Source organism: Aquila chrysaetos, chromosome 3 (assembly GCF_900496995.4).
Source record: "Aquila chrysaetos chrysaetos chromosome 3, bAquChr1.4, whole genome shotgun sequence".
Taxonomy (NCBI): Eukaryota; Metazoa; Chordata; class Aves; order Accipitriformes; family Accipitridae; genus Aquila; species Aquila chrysaetos.
In genome coordinates this window covers 35,137,505-35,160,319 of record NC_044006.1, presented here as the reverse complement: position 1 = coordinate 35,160,319, position 22,815 = coordinate 35,137,505, and the positions used below count along the sequence as shown (strand labels likewise).

The 22,815-nt window shown below is 41.2% G+C and overlaps 1 protein-coding gene across 5 annotated transcripts in view; it reads right to left on the bottom strand.

Moving 5' to 3' along the window:
* SLC4A7 (solute carrier family 4 member 7) overlaps positions 1-22,327 on the bottom strand; it is a 96,886-nt gene extending 74,559 nt beyond the window's left edge. For 2 of the 5 annotated variants that reach the window (XM_030007816.2, XM_030007818.2), the window contains exon 1: positions 22,099-22,325. In XM_030007816.2, coding sequence (XP_029863676.1) covers positions 22,099-22,146 — 48 coding nt within the window. In that variant the 5' untranslated portion in view covers positions 22,147-22,325. Of the gene's footprint in view, positions 1-22,098 lie in introns of all 5 variants that reach the window. The other 3 variants (XM_030007823.2, XM_030007824.2, XM_030007819.2) reach the window with 2 other exon arrangements.
* Positions 22,328-22,815: the final 488 nt, after the last annotated feature.

Genomic DNA, 22,815 nt, shown 5'->3' with positions numbered 1-22,815 from the left:
CCATATGTTTAAATGCTCTACAATCACTTGTACAAATATTAAACAGTCATCTCCTAGAATAATAGACAGCACAGAAGTGAACAGCTGAGTCTAGATATGAAGCAGCATAATATGGGGCAGAGAATTTTATCTGTTTTGTACTGACATTATTTGAAGTACAGGCACACAAAAGCCTTTCTGTGACAGCAGATCCTCAGGAGGAAAAAAGAAGGGGGGGAAGAGTCATCAAATTATCCAGTTAGGACAGACTCTCCAAATACAATCAAACCAAGCTACACCCACACACAACAGTTCCTTGACAAGAACACCAAACATCGCAGCTAATAAATAAAAAATTGACTCTTTCAATGAATGCTATGATTTTGGAATGATTATTCACCTACATGTCTTTCTCTTCATAGAAAAGTGAAAGGTCATGAATCTCACCAATTCACATGAATTCAAGGCTTAACTCTTCACCTCCAGCTCTCCCAGTCTCTCAAATTTTCCTCTATTCATATAACTGCATCCCAGTCAAACCAAGTATCTGTGTAACAATTTACTGACACCACATTTATTCTTACAGTGAACAAAATTACTACCTACAAATCAAAGCTCAGCAAACTATAACAGGAAGGCAAGGCAACATTTCCAACATCAGTAGCAGGACTGATACAGCTGGAGGTATCAGCACTCCGCTGACCCACAACATTTCTTCTTAAAAACAAGGCAGGCAGAATGGAAGTAAAACTCCAAGCCTGCTCATGACCACTGCAATTTGAACAATGTCAGGATTTCATCATAAATTTTTGACTTTGCAAGTGGTGTAACATACAGGATTCAGGTGTTGTTGTCTGCAGATTACTTTAATACAAAATACATTCCACAAATCACATCTCCCAAGTTATGCTGAGTAACTTCAGGACATCTGAAATCTACATTTATCATGAATACCAGTCAGACTATTACCACTGTTACATGCTGAATGTCAACTAGTTACCAGTGTATTAGCAAGCCTCTACCATGATAAATTCACAACTACCAAAAAAATAAGTTCCAGCAATCCACATGTATTTTATTAATAAGGCAGAGAGTAACAGAAAGCTGCGATTCCTGGTTTTGTGCTAGTGCTGGCAATCACCTGAACCAACAACATACTGGATCAGGAAACCGATCCAGCAATAAAATTACGGTGACAATATTTTGCCACTTCAGCTCTGACGCCACTCATTACCCGTGAGGTGCAGGCGGTGCGCAGAGCAGGTGAGATTGCTGAGCCCAGAGCAGGAAGGGCAGGACCATGGGGCAATTCTAGCCGAGACTGACTGGGACTGCAGTGGAGGCACACTTCAATGCTGTAGCTTCACATCTCAGCTTGGGTAAAATTAACAGCTTGGAAAAACGGAGAGATACCATTCATGCCACACTCCCTTCTTCTCACAGTATTTTGACTAGACATTGTAACATCCTTACCTTACATTAGCTGTGATGCTTTCCTCATCACAGAGTAAACATGTGACTCAGTTAACATTGATTTCAGAAAACTAACCCTGACAGGTTTTGTTTTGGTTCGTTGGGTGTTTTTTCTGAGGTTGTTGTTTGGTTTTTTTGTCAGCTTCACAAGTTGAATCAGCTTATGGGAAAGGAGACACGACAAAGGGGGAATGACACCTCCCCTTCAGAGACCAGGAACTAATTAGTCCATCTCAGCCTTAGCATGAAGCCATATCTTAAGAAGTGTACTTTCTTGCCAAAATTTCTTCCATTTTCCTCCTGCAATTCTAAAGCATAACAGAGTATCTTAGAAGTCTGAAATAACCTTTGTAAGAGAAGATGTTGCTAGACAAAAAACTGTCAGAACTTTAAACTTCTAGGAGACAGCCTAAGATCCTTTGGAAGGATCATTGAAGGGACATTTAATAGGGGATCCACCTCTATTTCTTAATTGCCTTGTCTAACATCATTTAAAGCTACACAGCTGAGCTCCTTTTGTTTCTGTTTAAAGAAAGAAAGCAGCTGGTTTTCTGATGTGCTAAGAAATGTAATGGTTTTGCTCTGTCTGACTAGGAGGCTCTGGGAAAAGTCAGTTTAAAAGTAAGGTGCTGATTCTGCCACAACAGAATTGTGCATGCCATTGTACATGGTATGTATTTTACAGGAAAGTTCAATTGACAAAACGCAAGGGGAAAAATCTGACAGAGATCTAAAAATTAGCCAAAACAGAAAACCTACCTCTTTTGTAGCTACTACATGTCTCAAGAACAACTACTGAAATTTATTACAACTTTTCCTTTTGTGAATAACTACATAAAAGACAACCTACAACATAGTACTTCTAAGAAAGATGCACGCACTTATCTTGTGAAGAAGAAAAACTAAAGCTGTAGGACTCTTACTGTAAACTTAAGACTTGAGGGGCTATTTAGTAAAAAAAGTTGAGTGCATCTAACACAGAGCAGGCAAACTAGATACTCTTGATTTGTTAGAAATCTCTACTTCAGAGAGCATTAACATTTGAGTTTGCATGGGAGTTCTAACCAGCCAACAACTACTAAAAAGGGTGCTCTCTGAAAGGGTTACCCAAACAATACAGAGGCATTATTAATCATTTTGGAATAAGCACCAGAAGTTACCTGTCTTCCCAATATAGCCACAGTTAGACCACAGTTCTATGCAGCTTAATCTGTATACTGCCATCCAGTAGCACAAATACAAGCTCAAGGAAAGACTGATTTTAATTGAAATTAGAGCATGCAGAACAGGGAATTTAGACAGGCTTTTGACTTTCACACTGACTTCTGGAAGACAGACAATTATCTAGCCTTGCATAAAGTCTACCCATAAAAATTCTACTGCCATGATTTTCTTGTAAGGCAAATTTGAACTTGCAGAGTAAGCTTACATCAGACCCATGTTCCCTGAGATGCAACCATGGCAATTTTGACCAGCCCCAGGAACTCTAAAGCTGGCTTCAATATATCAAGTTATGCCCCAAGATACAAACTCTCCTCCTGCATTCTCTGCCTGAGCTTGAAAAGAGATTCATTCTATAGCTTTAAGATGTCCTTACAAACATAATTGATCCCATTAACAGACAGAAAACTAAAATACTGAGTCAAATACACAGTAAACCAAACATTAAGACAAATAGATAAAATATATCATCCAGACGGGAGACCTAAGCAAAAGACCTTCCAGCAATACGATACACCTGATGGCTACAAGAACTTCATCTTAACATTTGTAATTCAGGATTTCACAACTAGTAGGGAATTTTTAAATGCTGAAAGAAATGCAAGAGTTGATCTAGACAATGGCAACTGCATCTGGCAGCCAAATGAATTTTCTACAAACATCAGATAAGGGGAAATAGAGAAAGAAAAAAAAAAATCCATGAGGTTTCTAACTATTTAGAAACCAAGTCTCCAGAATGTCCTTCTGATACTATCAAACCTGTAGAGAAGCCATTTACACATAAGCCAAGACTTGCTTTTACTGTGACATATAAAATAGGAACAACTACAGCTTACAGCCCTGGGGATGTGTTACTATATCAAACAAATTTCTACAATCAGATCTCTTAATCACATACGCATTAATATAACTTTAAATGTTTACGGTTTTCTGGGGGGAAGACCACCTTCACTAGAAGGCTTTTAGCAGCCAAACCAAGCTTTCATCATTCCACGATTCCAAAAGACTGTTTTCCACCTCAAACTTATACAGGAGATAATCCGAAAAATGAAATATGAGATATATGAGTAACAACAGTTAAGAGCAGTAATATTGAAACTTTCCCACCTATAGCCAAAAGCAACGTGTAAAGAAATACTCGAATAGGAAGAATTTGAATATACTTATCCTCTAGGCAACTCCCGATGTTTCTAATGAGAAAGTTTTCATTTGCCTAGATCATATGCATATTATAAGCATATCCATCCCTTTTTTCCAGTGTTACTAAGCTTAAGTCAGAGCGCACACAGAGAAATTAACCTATTCACCAAATTATTTGCAATTATTCTCAGATTTTTTCACAGGACTGACTCTACAGAAAAAAATCAACTGCCTGTAAACCAGGCTGGAAAAGTATCACTGAACAGCATGCTGTGAAAATCTGCTACGTACAGAACAGAATCAACCTGGCTTATACTGCGCTCTAACCTTAATCAAATGAGATCGTATCTGAATGACGATAAGGCACTCAACTTTGGTAGAAAACAGTACCTTTTTATTGAAATTTGAATAAAATTTTGTATTTGGGGCAGTATGACATACAGCTTTTGGTGATCTTAACATAAATGTCAGAGCTTTTGACTGAGATGTAATTAATTTAAATAAAAGCAATAATTTCATATCTGATTTTAACAACCTTTTACAGACTTCCTCAAAAAATGAGGTTTCCAAAAGATCTGTCTTTAAAATTTAAATGTTTTTATTTTTTATTATCAAAATCAATACAAGCAGAAGCATTGTTTAATATATATATAAAACCAAAATCATTCAAGCATAATAAGAGAAATAAATTTTAAAATATTTATAACTAGGTCAACTGTCTACTAAAAGCCGTTTATGTTGTCTGAGGTCTCTGTACACTGTCAGGGTCTCAAAGAAAGGGTAATGTACCCCTTTCTCACTGGGAGAGAACAACTGTGCCAAAAGGAAGCTCTCCCAGTAAAGACTGAACTGTAGTTCAGTTTAGAATTACAACCTTCATACCAGGACACTAGGGGGGAACCTGAAAGCAGTCCACTTCAAAAATCACTTGTATATGCTGATGCTGCTATTAACGCTAAATTTTCACTCATGGGCAAGTTATTTAGATATATGAGTGAAAATAACTTTCTTTTTTCAGACCCCTGACATCGTAATGCTTAAACACTTGAAATTTAGTCATACAAGCTACGTAACTTGGAAAAAAACTTGCAATTCTGATAATCTCAGAAAGGAAGCTATTGTACAATAGTACGGAGCGCAACCATCATGCTCTCTATTCTTACGGTACTTCCAGCCTTTTCTATTGAAGAAAATAACCAAGCTGCATACTCAAATACCAACCTGTTAAAGAAGTATGTTGAACAAAAAGCAATTGAAAACACTGCAATGCATATTTACACTTACTGTTTAGGAAATGAAACAATGAAAGCAGCCTAAAGAAAAGTTTATTCTATTGAAGCTTGTTTCCACTTTTGACTAATTCCATAATGTAACTGGATTTTTGGTAACACGTAATGTTATTAGCAACTTATACACATTCATAAACACGCATGCTCTCCTAAACAGTATTATCGCGAACACATTCCACAACAAAGGAACTGTACCACAATACCAGACTTTTGGAACCACTGTGTCAGCAGGCTTCACTTCTACTCTGGGTCTTAATTTGAATTTACAAGATAAACCCATATTTCTAAATGTTCTAAAATAATTAAGTAGTATTAGAGACAAAGATAGGCACGCAGGTTTGAAAGATGCTGTTAGCAGCATTCACAGTCTAACACTTCATAAGAAGACGGATGGAGGAAGAGGGTGGTGGAAGAGAGAGTTCACCAATGGTTTCCTGAAACTCACCCCTTTTCTTTTTCTTTAAATAATAATGTTCCTATTTCAATAGCTCTATGTACTTATTGACACTTTAAAGCAGTATTGTATTACATAGCTAAGCTTTCTCAAGAAGAACAAAAAATATTTCAGGTAATTATTCATGTATTTTCTAAGTGTTGCGCACTAACTTGACTCAAATCCTTTTTACTAATGTTACCAATACAACTGTCAAATAATGCATATTAATGGAAAGCACAAACATTTATGGTTGGACTTAATGATCTTAAAGGTCTCTTCCATCCTAAATGACCCTGTGATTTCTATGATTCTAATGGAGACACATCAGTGCTTACACTACTGAAGTGGAATATCCTTAACATTTTACATTAATTCTGAAGCATCGATTCAAATACAATTTTTCAAACACTGTGCTCTTCACCAAGATTTCATTAACAAAAAGCAATAAAGACACACCACAAAAAAAGCCCCTGCTTTTTTTGGAAATTTATGGAACTACAGAGGAAAATTCTACCTATTCTAAATCAGGAAGCCCCTGAAGGAGCTACCATTCATAACAGGGTAATACTAACACATGATCTAAGAAGCCATGAACATAACTCTCCTATGCTATATTGCCTTGACAATCGGGGACCACTTCTTTACAAACACATCATGAGCAGGCCTTGAATTACAGGCACTCTCTATTACAGTAACAGAGACTTAAAAAAAACAACAAAAAAAAATTCACCAGTAAGTATTTAAAACCAGAAACCTCACTCAGCCTTCAGTTGCAAGGGAAGACAAATTGCCCTGTGCTCAATCCTAAACTTCTCTGTTGTGCTGTAGCTGTATGCTGGGTGGCACTTTCTACGATGAAAGAAGACTTGCTTGTTGCTCAAGTGGGATCTTAGAATACCATGACAGAACCACATCCAATTATTCAGTTTAAAGCAAGTAATTCTGGCTGTCTCATTACATCTAGTCTCTGAACCACTCTGACATAAACCATTATTCCCACTAATAATACTTCTGTCAAACTACTTGCTACAAGTAAGTTTAACACATTAACTTACATAATCAGCAGAGGACACTTAAAGACCAACTTTCTCATCTACAGAGAGTTCTATGATCAACTGCACCAAGACCTTTGTTCCTTTAACACTACATGAGCTTGCTTAAGACTCTGTTTCACTTCCAACAAAGAGTTAGTTTTCGGGTTTGGATTTTCTATGACTTTGATTGATTATAGGATTACTGACCTATCAGATAGAATATAAAGCATATAACTCGTTTTGAAACTTTTGTCCACACTGATGATGCAAAATTACTGCTGATGACTGTCTCAAAGCATGATCACTATGTGTATCACAGGGAAAACAGGATTAATTTTAGAAGTTCTTCAATTTCTGGTGCTTCTAACAAAGCTGCTTTCTTGCAACCTAAGGGGTTTAGAAGCACTTTCTTCAGTAATACAAATACCACAAGGCAGGGAGAACCAAACTTCAAAAAAAATACAGTCACATCCAGGACATCATTTACAGTTCAGTTTTCATTACTATCTGCCTAGAATTAATACACTGGAAAGCTGCTGTGGGTCTCTGTCTAGTGATTAAAGAGAAGCCACACTTTAAAATTACATTCATCAAAAGGAACAAGGAACACACTTCACTTGGACCTCAGCAATTCATGCCAAAGTTGAATTGCTAGCACAGTAACATGAGGAAAGGTGCCATTACACTACTTAGAAGGAACTCAGTGTTTAGTTATATAAGATGCAGTATATGAAACACAGAAGTATTGTAGAGTTGCAAATGCTCTCTTTCTCACTTCAACAGAGGAGGCACTTGTCTACAGCCACCAAGAGAAACTTCTCTCCAATACCGCAGTACAAGTCACTGTCAATCTTTGCAGGTATGTGCAGAAAGCACACCAATTTTTCAGAGTCACAAAACACTTTTTTTATAGCAGACATCCCAGGGGAATCCTTCCACGTCACAGGAATATGGACTCACTGCTCACACAGAACAGGGCACTCCATGATTACCCAATTCCTTTGAGGTCATCTGTCAACAGATGAGGTTAAGGATAAAAGTCAAGTAAAGCTCCTTCTAACAAAGAAAAGCACTGGATACTTTACAACCAAGTTGGAAAACAAAACTAAAGGGGAAAGGGGAGAACAGTAGCCTTGTCAAGGCATACATAAAACTCACCTCTGTTGCTTGCTGTTACACATGAATTTCCCATGGAATTCTTGAGAATTACCTTGGCCACAGAGCCTACAGAAGGACACCACAAAGCTCCCCTTGGCCCTGTACCACTCCTCAAGCCACTTTCTTGATCATTATCTTACCTTAATGATTCCTATATAAGCAAGAGGAGGTTGAAACCAGTTCCCAGATTAGTCTCCTCTTCTCTGTCCTATACTTCACTTCAGGAATACTACTGGACTTAAAATATGTTTATCAATGACCTGTTAGTGAAATATTAGACTTGCACAACACAAAATTATTTTGATATACAGCTCTACAGGAGACCAGTTCTCAAAAATAAGAATGTGTCCATTCCTTACTTTTGTGTAACAATACATACCTTCTTCCATTCAAATTTAGTACATCTTAAAGAGAAATACACACATACTCATGAACAATCCATTCACCAATAAAGAGCCATTGTTCAGATCTCATTAAATTGTACAGCACATTGTATCCATTCATGGCATTTGGATTTATTTTTTTTTAGTAACCCTCAAGACAGGAAAGGAAATTCTCTTCTGCCTTCACCCAAGAGCCTGTTTTATACCATGAGACAACTGAAGCAAGAAACAAGTTCTCCATATCATAATGTGGCCATAATACATAAAACTATTTACAGTCTCGTGATGTATCACCACAAACTTACAATTGATCCTCTGAGCTTGACAAGAAACAGCAGTAATGCAAGTCATAACACAGAAGCCAATATGCCATCTTGGAGGTACGTATTCTTTACTCTGAAGTAGAGACTCATGCATGTTGTACGCTTATCTTTCCAGAAACAAGCACGCATACAAACACTCTCCATTGCCTTGCCCAGCCGCAATCCCCTTGGGCTCTTCACAGCTTCCACAGCACCATTTCCAGCCCTGACAGCTGTACTGCCATCGTCCAGGTCTCTCCACAGCTCTTGCCACCTCTGCAGCCTCCCAAATGAACTTAAACCTCTGGTTTGAAGATACTGCCCCCATTGTCTAGAAGCTATTTCTGAAAACAGATACATTTTGCCGGTTCCCTGGTGCCTTCACTGCCACCAAGTTCACCTCTTGGCTATGACCTCCCCTGGTACCTGGAAGTGAACACTGGCGACTTTACTCAAAATAGGCACCAGTTGTAATTTCAACTCGAAGTATTCTGCAGCAACCTCTTACAGCAACAGGCAAGATTACATCCTTAGCTGCTTGAAACTTAATTATCCAACCAGTGGTCATCAAGCCCTACAGATTTCTTCCAAGGATAGCCAAAGAAAAATAAGTCTTTTGCCAAGAAGCTGCAGTTAATTATTTGTGAATGCATTAATCCATAATATAGTTTTTAAAGTGTAGACCTACTCCCCCACCCCTTCCCCAAAGAAACACAGCTATAGAGTTGATACGGACTAGCAGGTAAGTGCACACCCCTTGTACACATTGAAGCATATGGAATATGACCTGGAAAAGTACACCTGGTTTGAGAACTACTGTTTTAACATGCAAATTCTCAACTTTACATTGCCTCCAGGATCCGGAAGTTTATAATCATCAGACACCCAGCCTGGGCTACCATAAATGCAAACATAGTAAATACCCAGTCATACAAAAAACCACTGAATGTGACGGAGATAAATTAGTCACCTCATTTAACAAAGCAGCATATTACAAGTTATTTGCTGTATTACGATTAGCTAAAATCCCACATACCAGATGAGTTACAGCAAGTCAGCCCCATCACCAATGAGAAAAGCAGACTGAACTCTCTTGTTTGCCTGTCTTTTCAAAAGGTTATGTCCATTCAAAGGACAGGAATACAAGTAGTAGGTATATTCTTTGGCCTTGAGCATATGAAATTTCTTCAGCTCCCTATTTATATTTTGCCCTTCATTTGTGTCTTCCTCATAGAAAAGGCAACTTACTCACGCTCAAGAATTAAAAGCCTCAGACTAACACTGTCTTCACTCAACAGAATACGGCCATCTTCTTCCTTAACTATAAGCCAACAGGCTACCTACAAAGCACATCTGCACTATACAAAAGTCATAAACAATTGGCATGTATTTGTGTCTATAAGTGGACCATAATTTAAGTACATTTAATCACGTCAAACAAAATGTTTTGTTTGACAAATAGTTTTTAATCATGTCAAACAAATTCATTTGGTGAACAGCTGTTTCCTTAAAAGAAAAAAAAATTAAGCTAGCATCCTACCCCTATTTAATTTGTTTTCTTTCTTGGGGATCAGATATTTAACCTTTTTTGAGTCCCCTGTTCTGAAGGCTTGAATCTATAATTTTATTTAGTTGAAAAATAAATGTTCATTATATTGACTTTAAGGAAAAATACTCCCAACATTAATAAACTTATCTTCCTCAGCTGAAGCTCTATCTAAAGCACCTGGGTATAAAACAAGACCCAAGAATATTTATCCTTACCATACACAGAATCATATACAGTTACATATTTCAGTAAAAGCAAGCAAAGTCAATCTAGCAAAGTACACTACAAAATATTTTGAAAATAAACTCTGGTTACATTTCTAAAAAAATGTAAAGTAATTGCAAGCATTTTATATAGCATCAGCAGTTAAGGCAGGTAATGGATAGCAACACTGATGCCAACAAAAACACCTGGTTGATATTCTTCCCTTTTTGATTGGCATACATCAGCAGTTTTAAAAACTCAAGAATTTCCACAAAAATCAGTTAGAAAACCTTTAATGAATTTGCTTGCATTTACAATCTAAAATTAAAACTGTCCAATAACTGGTTTTGTACACTTAATTTCTAAGCTGAAACATGTCTTTCCATCCTATCATTATCTAATTATCTGCAATTCATCCAAATATTAATTACAAGAGTACCTGCCTTCTTAATTTCCTTTTTGATATCTCTCAAGGGCAGGCAAGTGCAACAATGTTAATAAAAATCAAGCTGAAAAAGGAAAGGATCTCTGCTATTCTTGGGTTTTATCACTTCCTTAAATGAGTCATAATAACTATCAGATGCTATCTGTTTGTCTTTATATGAACAGTTTTAAAATGCATGACTGGTAGGGTATAGTCATCTGACAAACAAAATGAAGAATTTACCACCAACAGTAACACCAACTGTGGCTATTCACCAAGAAGTTTCTCATTTCCTTTTTCGTACACGAAGTCTGTCTGGAAATATGTTTGACATGTTAAAGAAACATGCACTTACATAATAGTATATCCTCACAATAGTGCTGTACAAGCCAAAGGAAAAAAAAATGCAAAAAAATCACTAGCCTAAAACTAGCAGTAGTTTAAATACAATCTTTCCAATAGCTCTTTTTTAAATAGAAATAAAGAAGCAATAAATCTAGCAGTAGTCTAAATAATCCTACCTTATTGTTTAGAATGCTAATTAAAGAGCTTGCAATTAGTTCTTTGACTTCACAAGTTAGAGGACCCACAGAAGGATTCCTTCTTTTAAGTGTTCTTTCTGGGGAGCAACTAGGAAAGAAGATACTCTAGTTTTATCTAGCACTAGTAAGCACCAGTAACATTATTCAATTAAAACCCCCTCTATAAAAGAGACAGAGGTGAAGAAAGTAATTCCTAGAACATAGACCAAAGCTGCAGTGTTTCCACCTGCAACAAGTTACATTAACAGAAACCACAGAGAAAAAAAAAGAGAAGAAAATTTAGGCTTTTCAACTGAAGCATCTCCAATATGGCAGAACTGTCTCCCCTCTACATAACACTCATGAAGTGTTTCAAGGTAAGGGAAAGAGACTTATATTATTACAGGCACATGACCTGGCAAAACACAAACATGAAAATCTGTTGTGTTTAGTCCCTACAAACTGAGAAGCCAAGAAGTTATGCAACATCATCAGCCAACACAACAGCACCAGCCAACTAACAACATTAATGATTATTATTAATGAATAGCTGCCTTGCAGAAATAGCAGTCATTACAAGTAAGTTTACAATATTGGAGTTGTTAAAATAATATTGACATGATGTGTCTATCAGAAACCAATTGCAAGTAGAACAAAACATTCACATAAACATGCGTGTTTTTAATCTAGATTGTGAACAGAACTAGATGGTAAGGCTTAATAGTTTAACATAAACATGGGCACAGCACATCGCCCAGGGCTCAGCCAACAGTCAGCTAACAGATGTCACAGCAGTTCACAGGACAAAGCTACAAAGGGCCCTGAACACCATTCAAGATCGTGCAACATGTTACAGGCTGAAGTCTCCAACGCCAGCTGAAGCAACTGACCCTCATGCATCAGAGATCCCAACTCCAAGAACTGCACTGGGAGGATGTCACCATCCAGGTGTTGAGCTACAGGGAGCACCCACTGCTCCTCCCTGGTGCTGCTGATAGCAGTGGCCTCATCTGAGGGTCGTGAGCTATCTTTGAGGTGCTGAGTGGCCAGGTAAGAGAGATGCAGGAGGGAATGAACACACTGCACAACAGGGAAGGTAAGCAGGAGGTCCTGGGAGGTCTTCTGCTTGCTGAATAATGTTTTGGAAAGACTGAGGCTCGTCCAATCCTCAAACTATTGCACTTCCCTGCTAAGCCCTACGGATGCCAGTGACACTTCCAAAAAGCAATTACTGAGCGAATCGGGAGTGACTACTGAGCACTGCAGGCAAGGGTGAAGAGGCCCAGGTGCTGTTTCTCAGTCTCTCCAGTGAGAAGCAAAAGGCTCAGGGCAGAGTAGATGCATCCAGAGGGTCACTATGTGGTTATTAGCTGAGCTTTTACTGCTATGACCACAGGAACCTCTTTCAGGAACCATCTGACAAAGTATGGCAAGAGTATCTTTGCCACCAAGCGCATTAAGCTTGTGAATAAGACTTTAAACTAGGCATCGTGGAGAAAGGCTGTCACACTTAAGAGAAGTGAAGACATAGGGAACACATGACAGAAGGCTCTCACACTTCCCTTTTGAAAGAGGGATGTCTGGGGGCCCATCTCAAGTGCTCGCACACAAGCGCAGACAGCATGGGAAGTAACAGGAAGACTTAGCCCATGCACAGTTGCAGAGCTATAACCTCACAGGAATTACAGAATCACAGTGGGACAGCTCACATGGCTGGAGTGCTGAAATGGATGGATACAAGCTCTTGAGAAAAAACAGGCTGGAAAGTTAAGGAACATGTGTTTCAATCTATGCAAAGAGCTGGCTACAACAAACACTGCTTTGCTTGGAACGAGTGACAAGACAGTCAAGACCTTATGGGTAAGGATCAGAGAACAGTCCAACATGGGTGACGCTGTGCTAGGTGACTGCTACAGACCTCCTGATCAAGAAGGGGAAGAAGAAGCAGCCTTCATTTGAAAGCTGGAGGAAGCTTCACAATTGCAGGCCCTGGTACACATTGGGGCCTAAAACCACTGCTATCTGCTGGTAAGGTGTGGTCAAGCAAAAGCACTCCAGGAGATTTCTTGAGTGTGTTGAAAATGATTTCTTGGTGCAAGTGATCAATGAACCTACTAGTGAAGTTGCTCTGCTGGACCTGTTGCTCACAATCAAGGAAGAATCAGACAGAGATGTGGAAATTACGAGTAGCCTTGGCCGCAGCAACCATGACATTGTGGAGTTTAAAGTCCTGAGAAAAGCGAGAAAGACAAATAGTACAGTGTACAGTGCAAGACCCAGTACATACAGTTACAACAGGGCACTTCAGGAGAGCAGATTTCAGCTTGTTCAGGGATCTTCTTGGTAGAATCTCATGGAAGACCACCATGGAGGGTGAAGGGAAAGCCTGTGAGAGCTGGCTGATCTTCAAGGACAACCTCCCCAAAGCACAAGAGGGACAATTCCTGCATGCAGGAATTCAAGCAGGCCTGACAATGGACCAACGTGAAAGAAAAGGGAACCTGTGACTGAGCTCAAATGCAAAACAGAGTACATAGAAGGTGGAAGCAGGGGTGGGAAGAATATACAGACGTTATCTAATCATGCAGGGGTAGAGTTAGGTAAGCCAAAGCTCTGCTGGAGTTGAAACTAACAATGGATGCAGAAGGCAATATGAAGGGGAGAAAACGCATCTTAATTTTTTCCTACAAAACTGAAGTTATACAACAGAAAATAGATCTTTGTACAACAAGGTGTTATGCACATTAGCATCTGCTATACATCTTTGTCTTACAAATGTAAGAGAAAATCTGAAGAATCAGGTCTTCTAAATGTGAACTTGAAGTCTGATCAGTTAGCAATAAACATGATTTACTAGCTGTACTAGCTTACTCATAACCCTGTCTGAAAGAAAGGAATCACACATGCTTCCGCTTAGCATGACTTTTGAGATCCAGAACACAGCAGCCTGAATCTCTTGACATGGCAGCAGAATTTTTGCACTGAGAAGCAATCACATTCCAGAAATGGGCACCAAATGAGATTCTATCACAACACCTCTATGAACACAGGTTTGCTTTAACCTCTTTCTGTTCTTTGGTAACAAAGATATACAAACAAGACAGCCTGATTAGACATTTTCTAGTCTTGTGATTATACTCTGCTAGTGAAACAGTCATGGTGTTCAGAAGTGGCAATTTTTGTTGAAGCAAATTCTTAGCTTTTTCTAGCAAGGAATAATTGATATCATTACCCTTGCCATAACCTAGGTATTTACAATCACTTAGCTGTCTTTTTCTTCATCCCAAAATAGATCCCAGTCAAGACACAGCCAGCATATATTTAGTAGACATTAGTCATGGAAAATGCAGAGGAATCAGCCTAGTGCAACAATGAGCGGAGGGCGGGGGGAGATAAAAAAAAAAAAATCTTCACTTTACACTTTAGGGAAGCATAGTTTTTCAAGACATGCTGTCCTTATACACACTCTTAGTACACACATGCCCTGATAGTGAAAAGATAGTAACAAAAAAACCCTTAAGTTTTCATGTGAGTCCTCAGTTCTCCCCACCTAAAAGCAGACCTCAGCTAATATCTTCAGTAGTATATCTGTACTGTAGAAGGAACAGTAGCAGAGGACAGAGTAGGTCAAACAGCAGAATTCCAACACACATCAGATGGTGGTAATTCCCCCTTCCTCTCTGCAGCCTCTGCCCACATGCTTCATTCACAGGAAGCTCCAGTTTGTTTGGAGGAAGACTCCAGAAGTCTGTTAAATTGGGCACCTATTGTCAAACTGTTGCTCCAATCTGGGAACTTCTGCTGAAGACTCTCTTTTAGTTAAAAAAAAACTTCAAGTCTGTTCTTAAGTTTAAAAATATTTTGGCATTTCAGGTCACTGTCTTAGCCATACTGCCAACATGACAAGTCTAGATGCCTTCCAGCACAACTACATCTTAAGAAAAATATCAGTACTAATTGTGTATCATTTGTAGAAAATTTAAACTTCCAATGAGATTGAATAAGTAGACAAAAAAAAAAACTCAACAAAACTGAGTCACAAGAAATCTCAAAAATGTCTCACAGCGGGAATCTGGGGAAGAAGACAACACACCTATACCTCACAAAATACCATGTATTGAGAGAGTTCAAAACGAAGATTTGAATAAAGTCCTACTCTTCAAGTTGACACTGTGTTCACCAAAAATAATCTTCAGTGCTGGAGACTTGAAAGAGTGGGAGAAAGGGAAGGTCTATCAGGTACATTACTAAGTACAAATGCAGGGGCAGAGTGTCAAACCCTAAGAAAAACATAAAAGTACCTTTTAGAGAAGTGGATGCTGAAGGAGGATACAAGATGATAGAACAAGGACAGCATTGCGAATACTTCTGCTAAAATGGGACTTGCTAGAATTAATAAGCCGGGGGTGTTTCAAGGTTATGAAGCACTTCAGCATTGCCGAAATAAAACAACTTGTGCCAGTATACCCAAATAGGACAACCCTTCCATTACATAGCTTTGAGTCAATTTAGTTTAAGGCATTGAAGTAGGAAAAACAAAAATCTCCATTCGAGCTAACAGCCTTTCCTAGGCAGAAGTCACAAGAGCATCCAGACTGTCAGATACAACACTACAGATCAATATTCCGAAACGTTACTTCAGGCAACACGAGGTGTACAAAGGCTACAGAGCTCTACTCACGTGACACTGGACAATTTACAGAGATAGCTGTAATTCCCATAAAGCACAAGCATTCACTCTTTTTTACACATTTACAAAAATGGAATAGCCTTCCTGCTGTACAATCCTGGCACTGTTACTGGAAGAATAAAACGTTTAGTAGATAAAGAAATTATAAAGTAACTATGAGCCATACTCCAAAGAAAAAAATGATTGAAAAGACTTTAGGAAAGTTTTCAAAAAACTTACATAAATAGGCATGCTGATATGTAACTAAAATAGCTCCATCTACTGGTTAAAATACACATTTCCTTTGTCATGACATGCTCTCTCTACTGAAGCAAATTTAACTCCCAGTGAAACAAGGAACTCAGAGGATGCCAAGCACAAACCAACACAGACTCTTACACAGATAATCCCTTCTAATAACCATTGAGATATGCTGGCAATGTAGATTTGGGATGCTTGCATAATCGATGTTTATTCTCAGTAACACAAAAAGCAGCTTCTAAGATGTCAGGACGGACTTTTTAAATGCGTATGTTGTGCTTCTAAAAATAATGTAATATTGTCACCTACTGCTAATCGTGCAAAAGTAAATTTAGAAATACATATTTACGAACATTGTAAGATCATCTGCAGAAGAATCAATAGTCTCATTTTTGCATTCAGATATTTAGTGATCTACAGGGTTAAGTAGCTTGTGCTGCTCTTCTCCGTCTGCTTATTTACAAACACCTCACTTGAATTTCACTATTCATATCACTATTTCAAAACATTAGCTAGACAGCTATCTTAATTTTAGCAAAAAATTTGAAATGTGCCTAAACTTTATCACTCCAGAATATGCTATACTAAAAGCATGACAGTATTCTTTGGAGACCTTCCCTAGCTAAGTTCAAGTACATTCAAGTTAGATACTCTGTATTTTATCAATCAGTAGTTATAGAGCAGCTCTATTTACTAAGTACTACTTCAGGGCCACTAAAGATCTTGTGTGTCAGATATCCTTGTGTAAAGGATATCAATATTCAAAAGCCAACAGCCACCATGGTGACTTGTCTAAAGTCACCTACAGAAGCAGATCAATCACATGGATACAAGGCAACAACTACTCAACTGAGTATACCCTACAGCAGATAAAACTACTGCAATGAAGCCTAATTAAAGTTCTCAAGTAACACATCAAGTTTTTGACAGCCATGGTAACTTTTTAAGAACTGAAAAAGACTGCCAGCACACACACTTACTAGCAGCTTACAGTACTCTAACCCAAAGGTGATCAGTGACATTGCTCATAGCCCCCTGCACGGTGCAAGTTGTACAAGGTATGCACCCTACCCAAACAGCACAATACAGAAAAGCAACTTGTCTCTCAAGTCACAGATTCAGGTCTGCAAGGTTGCCAGACTAGTAAAATTCTCTCTCATCAGGGCTATTTAGCTAGGGCACTGCCACACCAGTGTAACCGTATTGCTTTAACTTGCGGAGAGCATGTGTTCTTCAGCCAGATGCCACGAACTCATGGGGGAGGAGAGTTCCCTGCACAGTCCTCAGTGATGCAGTACAAACATACCCTCAGTTACGCTTTTCCAGCCATAAAGGGAAAACACCGGTTCGAGCTTACTATGTTCAATACAAAAAAAATTTATACGTACCAGCATAAAATTCTTGGCGAGACCTGTCATTTGACTTACCATCACAAAAGCCACATGTCAAATAAGGTGGCCAATAATCACACAAAAGAACACTTTTCACTATTTAATTTCTAAAACAGTAAGTCATCCAAGATACATGGAAAGATATGAAGCAGTCAGTTCTGTAAAACTTTGTTCTACTGTACTGATGCTAGTTACATTCTTACATATAAAGTACCACCAAGGTAAATCAAGACTTCTAACATATTTTAAAAGGAATTGTTTCAATAACCACCTAAGAGAAGTACTACATAGCTAGACAGTTACGAAGCTATCTGAAATGCAGTAACTTGGACCAAAGCTTAGTTCAGAAACCATGTATTGCAGTCTAGCTGTCACCAAATACCTGGTTCCCCCTTGAAATGCATTAATGAAAATGAAGTCATATTTAAGATTTTTCTTGAAAAGAAAAAGCACTATTTTTGATTATTAAACTGTTGTAACTACCAGCAGATTCTGACAGTTGGGGTACTTCTCCTCAATTTGTATATTTTTTTTACTTCAAGTGGTTCTGACATCTGTTACCCTACTCCTACAAGCCTTCATGGGTTTTGTTACGGATTTGAGAAGTTGGGAGTACCAGACACTACCCTGTTGCATTAAAAAGATGCATCAGTATAAAGGAATGGACAGACCCCATTGAGGCAATGATGTGTGCTGAAGTGGGCCATACCCAAAAGAGTCTTCAAATGAAGCCTGAAGAGAAAGCCTAAAGCTGTCATTGAAACACAACCACTGTTGAACAGGTAAGTCTAAAACTCACCTGATAACGTGCATGCACAGCTGTTAAAAAATAAAGTGGTAGCCAACCACGTAGCCACTTCAGAAGAAGCACAGGGACACTAATGCCCTCTTCAATGAGATATGGCAGACCACATTACTTTAATACTTTGATTAGGAAAGCCAGAAGTAGAGGCCTGGAAATACACCCTTCTCCAACAAGAGCCACCTTCAGTACTATTACCATCTACAGTAGAATAGTGATAAAAGCAGATTTGTTCCATTGAAAGAAAAAGACAACACAAGGAAGGATAAGCCCATTACTTAGACATACTGCATGGTCTACGACCTTGTGAACATTTTATGATATACATGAAGTAGTATCAAATACTAAAGAAAAAAAAGTTTCCATTCTACTTTTTTTAAGATAACACAAAGTATTTTGAAAATATTACCTGCAAAATACCTATAAACAGAACTGCAATATACGTTCCTTTAAATGCTACTTAGGGCTCTTGCAAAGAAACCCACCAAACCACCCGGTAACGAACACCATAATGACAAAAGTTAGAAGCTACAACCAAGATCACTGGTACGCAGCATCTAGCATTTTAATACCATCGCTGCAACTGTCAAAATCACCACTGTATAGAAAGCAACATACTAACATGCTCCACTCCTATTTAAATGAAAAAAGAATGACAATAAGTAGCTATTGAGGGAAGAGGAAAAACAAGACAAGCATACAACAGCTCCTCCTTATACTCTCACGACCTACAGCTACTTTCAACTCAGACTTCCTGAGGCTGTTGCTCATCCATTTACTAACCTCAACGTTACCTGTTTTCCAATGCTTGCCCAGCCTCCCCTTAAGTCCACAAAAACTTCTTGTGTATACATTGTATAGCAAGTATACCTGTGAATTCCCTACGCTGAGTGAAGAACCACCTTCTTTTGTTTGTTCTGAACCTAGCACCTAACTCTGATTTGACTGCGTGCCTCCTCTTCCGTCTTCACCTGCTCTCTCCACAGGAGTTATATAGAGCCTTAATATCATTGTCCCAACATCTCTACTAGGCTGACAAGTCCTAGCCTGTTCAATCATTTCTCATCTAGGAACTAATTTGTATCTCATTGCCCTCCACTGAACCTTTTCCAATAATGATGCATCTTTTCTAAGATGAGGGGCAGAACAGCTTACAGTATGTAAGGTATGAAAGAACCATGGATTTATGCAGTTACATATCTTTTTCTGATTGTATTCTTTACTCATCCCAGATGTTCTGATCATCATCTGCTCTCTGGTTGCAATAACTATATCAGGCATTTGTTTCATCTCCCTCTTCCAACTTTCAGGTACACACTGCCACCAAGCAGTCTCCTCAAAATACCAACATCCTAAACACTCGATGATTCTGTTCTTTAAGACTGGACCTAAAATACAAAACAAGCAAGGTTAAGGTGTGTTTTATACTTTTGATGAAATAAATCCGGGGGGGGGGGTGAAGGGGGTGACTGACAGAGGTGCTCCTCCATACGAGAAGCACCAGAGCTTACTCATTATATAGCTAATACTATATAAACACAGAACCACCTAATTTACCAACATTGGAGGAAGAAGAAAAGGAAGCATTAGGGAGTTCTGTGTTTGATCATGCCTCTGTATTTTTAAGCTGCAGCACTTCAGTTCTCAGATTTGATTCACACTTTCTACAAAGTCCTTTCATCTTACTGAGACATTTATTTCTGAAAAAGCTATGCACGTGTAAGCAGTTTCAGCAAGCTCTACTAGCAGGAAGGTGGCCTGTACTACCAGAACCACAGGATTAGAAAAACTAAGTCAAGCTGTATTATCAAAAATACTCGTATTTTGGATTAAGTAGCTTTCGTGTATATAAAATTAAACCTCTTGCATACAAAAACCACAACAAATCCAACACTGCTATACTACGTAATTGCCCAAAGATCAGCATGTCCCGTCTTCTCTTTAAGCTATTTATTTCACATGTCTTCCCTAGAAATTTTTTTTCTAGTTCCTACCAATCTTTCCGCTCTCTCACTTTTCTAACCGTTTCAGTTTTGTCTCAGCTGCAGTTACCTCCTGAATACACTTCGGCACAAAAGTCAGGCTCCTGACTAGGCGTTGCTGTTTCGAAGAAACCAACTTGAACCACTCCACTGAACACCTCTGTTCAAAACACCTACATCAAAAACGACCATGCAGCAGTATAGCAGCTTATGCGTCTGTCCCAAAAGCCCCTAGTTAATTTCTGTTTCAGCAGCCTAAATGACTTCTGCCTGGCCTGACAAATGTGCTCTGGGCACGCTGACTTTCATGAAGTCTGCAATCCTCTTTTCATTTGGATTCACCTGAGGGCAACCATCAGCACCTTCCACTTTAACCCTATACACTTGAAGTCCAAAGCTTTTGCAACTTGCTCCATACAGCCTAGCATCTCTTTACTAGATGGGAGTATTCTCCTGCCAGCTAAGAAGAGATACCTCCCACAGAGAGGCAAAGTAGTTTTAACATGAATTAGATCTATCTAGCAGTCTGCTCGTACCAAGAATTATCTTGAACAAGCTAATATGAATTGGAAATGTGCCTTTTTGGGACAGAGACAAGAAGGCAGAGAAGCGGTCTAGAATAGATCTACAAAACCTTTATTGGTGAGCACATATGTTAGTTTCTGAAGCCAACGTACAAAGACTGTGATAATCCAAGGAATTTGCAAAATTCATGGAACTTTGAACCACTAAGTTACCAATGCTCCTGTTACAACAAAGGAAAGATACACTAAACACACTGATGTCACAGGAAGCTAGCACTTCAACAGATTGCCAATTTTACCAAACGCGACTAAAGTCTCTCCTTGAAGAGTAGCGGAAAGATGATGAAAACTCACGTGCTTTCATTCAGTGCTATTTCTCTGTCCGTCGCAGCATTCTTTGTGTCACAAACTACACAACCCTCCTCTTTAGGCACTGAAAACAAGTCGCTGTGCAACACCTTTTTGGAAAAGGCCTTGAAGGGGAACATCAGAGTGAGGGCTCAGAGGCTCATTAACAAAATCCAGACCTTGAGTCATCTGAAGGGAGGGGAAATTACAACTCTGGAACCACATGTATTTTTCAGTAGCACAGGAAGTAAGGCTACACATGTCTGCTTCACTTAGCCACCGGCCCGGGAAGGAAATGAACCGGAGCTCCGTAGTTTTATCCATCTCCCCCCACCAACGCTCCCCCCCCCCAAAGACGAGAAAGCCGCTGGGGAACCGTATCCACCACCTGACCCGACTCCGCGGCCGGGCAACATGAGGACAAGGGGAAGCTCGCCGCTCGCCATGTGTGCGCACTTCTCCCTCGCCCAGGAACTCGTCAGCGAGCGGGGCCGGGGGCAGGGAGAAAGGCGAGGCCAGGGGCGGCCGCGCCGCCCACCGCCGCCGGCACAAGCCCCGCGGGGATCTCACAAAGGAAGGCGGGGGGGGGGGGGGGGCGGCCGCAGCCGCCGAGCGCACGCCGCGGCGGCGCCCGGAGCTCAGCGGCGGAACAAAGGCTCCGGCCCCGCTGCCCCCCGCCCGCTCGCCGCGGGGGCGGGCGGGGGGGGGGGGGCGGCACGGCCGCGCGCACGAGGCCGGCCGGCCGGCCGGCACACCTGCGCCCTCCCGCCCCGCGGCGAGAGGGGCCGGGGAGCCCCGGGCGCTCAGGTAACTGCGGCGGCGCCGCCGCCGAGGGGTGGGGAGCCAGAGGAGGGTCCCCGCCGCTCCCAGCCCCGTCCCCGTCACAAAAGGGGAGCGGGGCGGCCCCGCGCACGAGGCGGGAGGCGCTGCCCCGCGGCGGCCCTTTGTGCGCCCCCCCCCCCCCCGCCCCAACCCACACACACCCCCCGCACCCCACCCCCGCGTTACCGTGGTGAGCAACGGTCTCATCTGCTCGCCCGCCCGCTCCTCTTCCATCGCGGCCCCGCCGAGATCGCCCGGGAGAGAGACGCGGAACGGGAGGCGGACGGCGAGCCGGGGCTGGGACTGGGGCTGCGCGGCTGGCTGGCTGGCTGGCTGGCGGAGGCGGGCGGCGCTGGTGCCCTCTGGACGGGGCGGCCGCGACTACTCCGCCGCGCCGGGGGCCGAGCCCAGACCGACTCGGCGCGCCCGCTCCCCCCGCCCCGCGCGCGACCGGCAGCGCCACCAGCCAATGGGAGGGAGCGCAGCGCCTGGCGCGTCGACGCCCCCGCCCCGCCGCGGCCCCCCGGGGACTGGCGCGGCGGGGCGGGGCGCGGGGCGCGGGAGGGGGCGGCGGCGGCGGCGGCGGTCGCACGCGGAGCCGCGTGGCGGGCTCGCCTCGGCCGCGTTCCGCGCGGAGGCCGGCCGTTGGCGGGGCGCGCCAGCTCCGCCTGACGGAAGGGCTCGAGACGCGGGTTGGCGGGGCCGGCGCCCCCCGCGCGGGCGGGCCGCGGGGTCGGCGGCGAGCGGTAGCGCTGCCGGTGGCGGTTTGACGCTGGCCTCGCGCAGCACCCCGTGTCACTTGCTGGTGACTTCTGCCAACGCTTTTAGCGCGCCAGCTGAGGTCTTCCGTGCCAGGTGGCTGCCTCGGGCTGGAGTTTTTTGGAAAAAAGTAACCAAAATAAT